General features: G+C 46.4%; 1 protein-coding gene across 1 annotated transcript; it reads right to left on the bottom strand.

Moving 5' to 3' along the window:
- Positions 1-4252: 4252 nt before the first annotated feature.
- On the bottom strand, positions 4253-9394 carry LOC116981504 (immunoglobulin kappa light chain-like). The gene is made up of 4 exons (XM_033034553.1): positions 9352-9394; positions 8890-9197; positions 8440-8464; positions 4253-4566 (listed from the first exon to the last, which is right to left on the bottom strand). The coding sequence occupies exons 1-4, from the start codon at positions 9392-9394 to the stop codon at positions 4253-4255; spliced, it is 690 nt and encodes a 229-aa protein (XP_032890444.1).
- Between the last annotated feature and the right edge of the window lie 817 nt (positions 9395-10211).

The raw sequence follows: 10211 nt of genomic DNA, 5'->3' as shown, positions 1-10211 counted from the left end.
GTGTTTTCACGAATATGTATACATATGCCTGGAACATATTGTTTTCAAAACGAGTGAAGATTTTCAGTTGAATAGGTGCAACGTGTTGTTTGATGATTTCCTTTTATCATTGAAAAAACGTTAAAAATTGCTAATTGACGAGGTTTTCAGATTAAAGAGAATCTGCTGTTTTAGCAGCGGACGATGTGGATTGTGTAAAGTTTCAGACAGATACCGTGATTAAAACACCTTCTGTATGCGGAAAACTTTTATCGAATGTAAAGCTATAGGTGAGGAGTGCCAGAAATACAAAATCATGAGATGAATATATCGGTTAGATGCACAGAGTCGTTTGCCCAGTGAATCGACGACCAAAGGACTTAGGATCAAGGAGAAGGGAAACATATTTAATAGGAACCAGCGGGGAAACATGTTGGTGGGTGTATGGTGGGCTATGGAACAAGCTGCCACAGGAGGTAGTCGAGGCTGGGACTATCCCATCGTTTAAGAAACAGTTAGACAGGTACATGGATAGGAGAGATTGGGGGGGAAATGGACCAAGTGCAGGCAAGTGGGACGAGTGTATCTGCGATATAGTTGGCCAGTGTGGGCGAGTTGAGACACAAGGTCTGTTTCCGCACTGTATCACTCTATGACCCTGTGATTGTATTATCCTATGTATGGTAATAAATCAATTTCCGCATTTGCCTTTACGTTCTTCCCGTGGCAAACATGTTAACACCTCTCCCCATTCCCGTGTAAACCTTCCTGGCGTTGTCCTCCTCAACTGTTAGAGCGAGGTCACGCAAAAAATGGAGGAACAGAATCTTGCATGTCGCTTGACTCCCTTTCTCTCCCCCTCTCCCCCAACCTAGTCATCACACTAGTTGTACTGCTCGCATCTTTGTAAGTGTTGTTACCACTTATTCCACAGCCATCAATGGGCCATTATGGGCTCCTTCATTTCTTAGTCATGTGTTGCATCCCTGCCTTGTTCTGGCCTACTCTTGCTTCCAGTGGCCTCGTCCTACTTTCAGGCGGAAGAAGGATCCTGACCAGAAACGTCATCTATCCTTTTCCTGTAGAGATACTGCCTGTTGTTACTTTGCACTCAAACGGCAGCAAGCCGCATAATGTTTCCCTGGTACTACAGAATTGGGGATGGTGGAGGGTTAACTTTGTATCTACGTATTTCTCCTCTTCCCTCGAAAAATGTGAAGAAAATGAAATATTCTCTCAATTATGAATTAAAATGAAAATCATTGCTCGTGCACTCTGTCGTTCACAAACCAATGCCTAATAAATTAAGTGATAATACACTCCTCCAGGTGTCCATATGTCAACTCTGCCAACAATCTCATGCAGCATCCCCATCGCCAGGTCATATTGATACGCGCATTCCGTGAAATGTAAATCTGAGCGGAATTATTCTGTGATGGGGAAAATTGTCAACCATATTTCTCTCCATTTAATAGGGATATTCGCAACGAAGACCATTGTCCCTCTTCATAATCGTGTGTTTCTTTGAATGCAGCAGGCTCCTTAGTCCAAATTGCTTGAATTCAGTTGCTAAAATCTTACCTTCACCGCTGTTGTCTCCATTGAAAGTATATTGCATGTCCCATAAAAATATTGATGATTCTTCCGATCAATTCTACAAAGCCTTACTATGTGGGATTTTTAAAACTTGCTGATATCTCGTGCAACAAATTTGGACGTTTCTTTCCAGCTAAATAAAGGTGAAAAAGGTGGATTGGTGACATCATTGGACAAAGTCAGCATGGACTTATGAAAGGTCAACCATGTCTGACGAATCTTATGGCATTTTTCGAGGATAGAAACATAGAAACATAGAAACATAGAAAATAGGTGCGGGAGTAGGCCATTCGGCCATTCGACCCTGCACCGCCATTCGATATGATCATGGCTGATCATCCAACTGAGTACCCCATCCCCGCCTTCTCTCTATACCCCCTGATCCCTTTAGCCACAAGGGCCACATCTAACGCCCTCTTAAATATAGCCAATGAACTGGCCTCAACTACCTTCTGTGGCAGAGAATTCCACAGATTCACCACTCTCTGTGTAAAAAATGATTTTCTCATCTCGGTCCTAAAAGACTTCCCTCTTATCCTTAAACTGTGACCCCTAGTTCTGGACTTCCCCAACATCGGGAATAATCTTCCTGCATCTAGCCTGTCCAACCCCTTAAGAATTTTGTAAGTTTCTATAAGATTCCCCCTCAATCTTCTAAATGGGTATAGAGAGAAGGTAGGTACAGGATACTGAGTGGAATGGCGTTGCTGGCTCTTTTATATTTTTCTTTCAGCTCCACCCTGATTCCAACGCTTTTTCGCGCAGGTCTGAGGGGGGTGGTTCCCGTATCGATCGCATATATATTTCCCGAGCTTATGTCTCTCGTGTATCGTGGCCTCTGTGTGGCCGGTGCCGTGCTCGGACCATTGTCTGGTGTGAGTGGCCTTTATCCGAGCGCGCACACCAGCTGGGTCCGCATTCTGGCACTTTAAAAGCCGGCTGCTGGAGGATAGCCGTTTCCAGGAGTCATTCAGTCGGTTTTGGGTGAAGTGAAGAGAGAGGCGGAGGGGTTTCCCTTCCCTTAGGCAGTGGTGGGATGTGGGAAAGGCTTATATCCGTCCGATTTGCCAGGAGTTCACGTCGGGTTCGACCAGAAGGCGGGGCGCAGAGAATTACTCGACGCAGATTCTCGCTTGTGGTCGGATTGGTGAGGACTCCTGTGGGTGGGGAGACTTTCATGAGAGGAAGGAAGCACGGAGGGACCTGCAGCTTGAGCGGTCCCGAGATGCTCACGTGAGGTCACGGGAGCCTGTCGACCGTGGATCAATGGAGGGAAGGAATAGGTGACTTTCCTGGCCGAGACTCTTCTGCACACTGATGTGAGGGGGCAGAAGAATGGAAGAGGCTGAGACAGTTGGCTGTGGGAGAGCTGGGAAGGGAAGGGATGGAGGGGGAAAGCAAGGACTACATGAAATTGGAGAAGTCAATGTTCATACCGCTGGGGTGAATACTACCTAAGGGAAATATAAGGTGCTGCTCCTTCTCTGATAATTAATGCCAGGGCCGATTTTCAACCAGCTCAATTTTCCAGATAAATCTGCGCTCGCTCGCTCTCTCTCTCTCTCTAGAGAGAGAGAGAGAGAGAGAGAGAGAGAGAGAGAGAGAGAGAGAGAGAGAGAGAGAGAGAGAGAGAGAGAGAGAGAGAGAGAGAGAGAGAGAGAGAGAGAGAGAGAGAGAGAGAGAGAGAGCGAGAAGAAAGAGAGAGAGAGAGAGAAGAAAAGAGAGAGAGAGAGAGAAGAAAAAAGAGAGAGAGAGAGGAGAGAGAGAGAGAGAGAGAGAGAGAGAGAGATAAGAGAGCGAGCGAGTAGAGAGAGAGAGAGAGATACGAGAGCGCGAGCTAGACGATAATATCAGCTCTCTCTCTCTCTCTCTCTCTCTCTCTCTCTCTCTCTCTCTCTCTCTCTCTCTCTCTCTCTCTCTCTCTCTCTCTCTCTTTCTCTCTCTCTCTCTCTCGTAGAAGCATAGGCACAGAAACATAGAAACATAGAAACGGGGCGGAGGAGTAGGCCATTCGGCCCTTCCGGCCAGGACCGCCATTCATTGTGATCATGGCTGATCGTCCATCGTCAATCACCCGTGCCTTCCTTCTCCACATATCCCTTGACTCCACTAGCTCCTAGAGATCTATCTAACTCTCTCTTAAATCCATCCAGTGACTTCACCTCCACTGCCATCTGTAGCAGGAAATTCCATAAATTCACAACTCCCTGGGTGAAAACGTTTTTTCTCACCTCAGTCTTAAATGACATCCCCTTTATTCTAGGACTGTGGCCCCTGGTTCTGGACTAGCCCAACATTGGGAACATTTTTTCCTGCATCTAGCTTGTCCAGTCCTTTTATAATTTTATATGTTTCTATAAGATTTTCCCTCATCCTTCTAAACTCCAGTGAATACAAGCATAGCATTTTCAATCTTTCCTCGTATGACAGTCCCGCCATTCCAGGGATCAATCTCGTGAACCTACGCTGCACTGCCTCAATCACAAGACCAATTGTGTTTCTGTAAGTGTCAACATAGTTTATCGTTATAATATTTCTCATTCTTTCCTTCCCTCGCAACGTGTAATCAGTCCATACTACACTGAGGTTCTCGGATAGCACCCCAGATGTTGTGCAGTGCTGTGTGCCAGTATTCCGCCACGCTGAGGTTTTGGTACAGATGTCTCACTGCACTGTGTCACTGTGCGATGCGTGGACTCATCCCACAGTAATACACAGCCTCGTCGCTCGGCAGAACTTCAGACAGCGTTAACTGACTGATTTTCTGGTCAGGATCGAGAGAACCAGAAATACGACCTCCGGCAGCCTCTTCCTCATCTTTCTTTCCTGAAGTGTGTCTTTGGAGCAGGAATTCCAGAGCCTGCCCTGGGAACTGTCGGTACCAGTGTACTGTGTACGAGCAGAGTCCTGAATATACGCAGTTAAGAGAGACAGTGTCACTAGAAAGAGAGGATTGTAGAGGCGGACTCATGGAACCTGCGGAAATGGAATCTGCGGAAAATAACAGGGGAATAGTTATTGTTTTAACATTGACTGTTGGGGACTGTGACACACACAGATAAACTGGGTACCGTCTTCGGTAGTTCATCACATTTTTGCAAAATGTATGGAAACGTTATTTATGAATCTTGTAATTGTTCCTACGACGAGTGGAGATTTAATTTCGTTTCGGGTAGTTTACTTTAGTTTAGTTTGGTTTAGTTTAGGGACACAGCGCGAAAACGGGCTGTTCGGCCCACCAAGTCCGCGCCGCCCTGCAATCCCCGCACATTAACACTATCCCACACACACGATGGGTAATTTACATTTATAGAGCGGAAATAACCCTTCAAAACTGTCCGTATTTGGAGTGTGGGAAGAAACCCTAGACGCTAGGAGAAAACCCACGCAGATTATGGGGAGAACATACAAACTCCGTACAGACAACACCCTGAGTCGGGATCGAACTGGGCTAAAAGCGCTGTTCGGCAGCACCTCTACCGTTACGCCACCGTGCTGCCGTTGTGAAATCACTGGCGAATATCAGCGAGGTCAAACTCTGATTATGAAAGTGAAATTAGGAATATTCCAGGCTGTGGGAACAGTAAAAGCGAGCACGGAATAATAGTGGAGCTGATTCAGAGAGTCGGGATCCGGTGAATGAGCCTAATTACCTTTGTCGCTTCTCTGACATTTTGTAATTGGTTTTTGGCGTTAAAACAATAGAACTAGTCATTCTCCCCACAACTTGACTGAAGTGTATCCCTTCCTGGATATAGTGAAGGTTCAACAGTGATGTTTTGGCATTTAAGGCATAAGGTCATAAGGTAATGTGACAGTAGTATAATTAGGTCATTCGGCCCATCAGGCCCACTCAGCCATCCAATAATGGCTGAACTGTGTCACCCTCCGAACCGCATTCTTCTGCCTTCTCCGCAATGCCAAAACCTCTGACGCCTCGACTAATCAAACATCTATCTATCGCTGCCTTATTTTCCCCCTGACTTGGCCTCCACAGACTTCTGTGTTTAACAACTGGAAGGTCATCTTTTAAGTGGAATTTACACAAGCCGGGATAAATGCTTTGCCCTCTATGTATCAAGAGTTGGGGGTTTCTCTTCACTGGGCCACGTCCTTCTACATTTCATTTAATTGAAGAACAGTTTTGGTTTTTAAACTAGAATGCCCGTTTTTTGCTGCTTGCGGTTCATATTTCCCCCTCCAGCCAACCGTTTCAACAGGTCTGCCAGCTGTCGTTTGATTTCAGTTAGTCGAATGATTTCAGAGGGTTCAGCTTCACTCACAGCCCATCTATTCTCCCGCCAACCTCCCTCTGTTTCCTGGAGTAAGAAATAGATTGTTTCCCAGGCTTTCGCTCACAGCGGGCGTGGATCAATCCCATAGATTTTATGGGATAAATTCATAAGCCAGTTGTAATGATAAGGCGGTTAGCATGACTTCAATAGTTCATAAGATTTTTGAAACGATTATTAAATATGCGGTTCAGTGCTATCTGGAAGCACATGATAAAATCTGCAAGTCAGCGAGAATTAGTCAAGGGGGGGGGGGGGGGGTTTCTTGCCCCACAAATCTGTTGAAATTCTTTATGAATGGAACAAGCAGGGTGGACTAAGGAAAGTCAGTAATGCAGCTTTCTTGGTGCCGGACGCGAAGCGGCTAATTAAAATTGGAGTATTGGTGTTAGAGATAAGGTATCAGCATGGACAGAGGATAGGCTTCCGTTGCAGGGCAAACTATTGGAATAGAAGTGATCTTTTCCGCTTGCCGCCTTTGACTAATGGGTCAAGGTTGGGTTCACTACTTTCCCCGTTGCATGTTTACGATCTGGATGATGCAATTGATGGCTTTTGCGGCTGATATCGCGGACGATGCCAAAAATAGGTGAAGGGGCAGGTAGTGTCGAGGACGCATGGAGTCTGCAGAATTACTTGAACAGGTTGGAAGGGGGGGGGTGCTAATAAGTGACAGATGGAATACTACACAGCACACTATATGGGCATGCACTTTGGCGGAAGGAATAACGGCGTCGACTAGTTTCTAAATGGGGAGAGGATTCAGAAACGGAGGTGCATCGGGACTTGGGAATGTTGGTGCGGAAATTCCAAAATGTGGATTTGCAGTGTGAATCGTCGTTCAGGGAGACACATTAAATGTTAACATTAATTTCGAGATGACTAGAATATAAAAACACGGATCTAATGTAAATGGTAGATGTTTTTTAGGCACTGATTTGATCACATTTGGAATATCGCGAGCAGTTTTGGGTCCCGTATCTGAGGAAGGATATGGTGGCTTTGGAGATTACCAAGCGGAGGTTTACGCGAATTATTTGGGGTTCATTCGGTCACGCATAAGAAGCGTTTGCTAACTCCAAGACTACACTCGTTGGACTTGAGATGGAAAAGTTCTGATCACTCTGATCACTCTGATTGAGATTTGAGCAACATTGACATCCGCATTTCGTCCTCACGGTCCAAACTCGGATACTTTCCCCCTTTTCTCTGATTTGACCCTTGCTACATATCGCAGTCTTCACCCACGCACTTTTCGTTTCCGCTTCCAACGGCGGATTTCAATTTCCACGACGGGCCAATGGCCTAACTCTGCTTCTATGCCTTATGTTATTTGTCTTTGTTTTGGTTGTGGGCATAGCTGTTAAGTCCAACAGTCATTGCCCGTTAAAAACAAAAGTAACGATTCCAGGGTGATTAAATGTATTCTGTACCGACAACGGAACAGTGACATTCTTACTTGTAGATGCACACGGGCCTAGAAATAAAATATGCTTTATCGGATAACAGAGTCATAGAGTCATGGAGCGCTATAACGCGGAAACAGGCTCTTCGGCTCACGTTGCCCAAGCATGTCACAGCTACATTAGTGCCACCTGCCCGCGTTTGGTCCAAATCCATACAAACCTGGCCTGTCCATGTACTTGTCTAACTGATTCTTAAACAGTGGGACAGTGCCAGCTTCAACTATGTACTCTGGCAACTTGTTCTGTACACCCACTACCTCCGTGTGAAAACGTTATGGAGGGGGTATGGAGAGAAGGCAGGTACAGGATACTGAGTTGGATGAAAAGCCATGATCATATTGAATGGCGGTGCAGGCTCGAAGGGCCGAATGGCCTACTCCTGCACCTATATTATATATTTCTGTGTTTCTATGGTGCCCCTCAAATCCTATTAAATATTCCCCTTCAGTTCAAACCTGTGTCCTCCGTTCCTCGACTCACCTACTCTGCACAATAAACTCTGCGTATCTACCTGATCTATTCTTCCCTTGATTTTATACACTTCCGTACGATCAGTCCATTCCGCTCCTAATGAATGATGCAAAAACTAACGCAATAATTTAATGGTCACGATCCTCGAGCAACAACAAAAAAACAAGTCCTTTGTATAACCAGAGACAATTATGAAAAGTTTATGAACACAATGGGCTGCAGTAACTTGTAGACCAAGAGGGTGAATTCGCATAGTGTTTTGGAGCAAGCCGGCGCTTTGGTGGTCGCATTAACTGCGCGTGTCAGGCAGCATTTCAGGAGAACATTGATAGCCGACATTTACTTGTGTCTGCCTAGAAATCCATAGCTGTGGTTTGCGCGGTGTGGTGTTCCCGATCCTGATGGTTTTGTGGAAGTAGCTATTCTTCAACCTGATTAACTTTGTGCTCCCGGGGAACCCGACGTATCCTCTCCTTGGACTCACGCGTACCGTAACATCTGGAGCAAGTTTCCGGAACCCTTTATAAATATAATCTGTTTCAATTGGAAAGCAATTGATGCCTCATGATCCAATATTAAAGGGAACTGATTATTTCCAAGAACAGCCGTGGATAAGAGAGGTTTAGGGTACTTACCGGCTGCGACAGTCACCGTAGTCCCCTTCCCATCCTGATGGTAAGTGATCCATGAAGCCCGATAGTCCCGCTGCCACACGTTGTTTCACGTCATTTTCAAATCCCCAGGCGCCCGGTGAGACGGGCGGGCAGGAGATTAACGTTCAGCGAATGCATTTTTCAGATTGCAGTTTCTGTAACTGGATCCCGTCTGGAGTTGTGCATTAGAAGAGGGGTCAGATATTCTCGATGGCAGTTCGTTTACACCATTTTTGGTAAGGGGGCATTATCCAGACGCACTCGCCAAATAGAGAAACCCCATTGTTTGAATCACACGCATTTCATCCGGTGCAACCCAGATTGCAGGGCAGGCGGGACAAAGCGGGCCCGTGGGTTACCCGGTGGATTCACCTCGCATCTTCACGTTGCTACTAGAACCTGCCGTCAGGGTTTTTGTATTGCTGGAACCGCAGGCCCATCACTGTGCTTACTCCATTTGTACTCAGCTTGACAGTAATATGTGGCCATGTCCTCAACTCTCAAACGAATAATTTTCAACGAAAAGGTCTTTTTCGCTTTTTTGATCCACACAACAAACCGTCCACCTGGAGTGACCCGCTGCCACTGTGCATCGGACTGTGCATGCTTGAAGAAATGTCCAGACTGTAATCTGTAACTGCCCCATAAATGAACTTGGAAAAGGCAGGTGATGGTGACGGACTCACACTCTTTTCCGGTCACCGTATTCGGGCTCTGGGTCACGGACTGACTGACGGAGTCTGTAGATTAAACACAGGGAGAGGTGAGTGGGAATTGCAGGCGAACCGCGGCAGAAGGATACATCGCGGACAGTGTTTGAAATTCAGGTCGGAGTGGACTCGAGTTGTTTTATGTTAAACCCGCTCTGTGTGGAAGTAGGGGACCGGTACTCACGGCGTAAGCAGAGTGACAGCACAAAAAACAGGAGGATTCCCATAGCGCCTTCTCCGGGAATAAATGGTTCACGTGACGAGAGGCTGAAAACCAGGTCGCCATACAGATCCTGCAGCCAATCCCGGAGAACTGAGCAGGAACCTCAGCTGGGCTGTTCGTTTAGGTGCGAGCGATGTTCTGGGAATTTTTGAAAAACTCCCAATCGATTTGTGAGGAGAGGGAGAGTTTTAGACGTGGATCCTTAAACCTGTTGATTTGGTTGGTGGGCTGGAATCTGATGTGAAACATCTGATGTGGCTCTGGCGTTCTCTGACGTTCAGTAGACCATCTGAACCATTCGGGCAGCTGAACATATGGGGGCAGTAGATAGGGTGAACGCACAGTCCCCTATCCAATCGGTATACGTGACAAATAAACTAAACTGACGGGTGGCGGGGGTATTCTGGCAGCAGAGGCTGCCGCACCCCTGTTCAACTCCGCAATAATGTTTGTTTGTTTGTTTGATGAGAGGCTGTACGGCCAAAGGTGGTGGGAATTGCCGCACCGCGGATTATAACATCGACGAAATATCAATGCGAGCCCACAGTCGGTCTGGGTGCCGGTATAATTCCGACTGTCAATGAGCCAGTGAAAGGGAACACACAAATTGCAATTAATGCAGTCACCAGCAGTGATGGAGGAACACAGAAACATAGAAAATAGCTGTAGGCTTTGGTCATTCTCCTTTCGAGACAGCACTGACATTCAATATGATCAAGGCATTTGGGCACTTGAGATGGTGTAGCTCTGTTGGTGAGGGGTGAAATGGACGGCCTTGCGAGGGTTGACAGAGGGACTGACTGAAATCAGGTTGGTTCTGG

This window comes from Amblyraja radiata, chromosome 15 (genome assembly GCF_010909765.2).
Source record: "Amblyraja radiata isolate CabotCenter1 chromosome 15, sAmbRad1.1.pri, whole genome shotgun sequence".
NCBI lineage: Eukaryota > Metazoa > Chordata > Chondrichthyes > Rajiformes > Rajidae > Amblyraja > Amblyraja radiata.
The sequence above is the reverse complement of the archived record's forward strand: the minus strand, read 5'-3'. Positions and strand labels throughout refer to the sequence as shown.

What these genes read in the sequence shown, in the direction of transcription:
- LOC116981504 (XM_033034553.1), bottom strand. Translation starts at nt 9,394, where the DNA reads ATGGGAATCCTCCTGTTTTTTGTGCTGTCACTCTGCTTACGCC. An exon ending in GCTGTCACTCTGCTTACGCC is followed by an intron (nt 9,198 to 9,351) that starts GTGAGTACCGGT and finishes TTTAATCTACAG; the next exon opens with ACTCCGTCAGTCAGTCCGTG. An exon ending in TACGGTGACTGTCGCAGCCG is followed by an intron (nt 4,567 to 8,439) that starts GTAAGTACCCTA and finishes TATTTTCCGCAG; the next exon opens with ATTCCATTTCCGCAGGTTCC.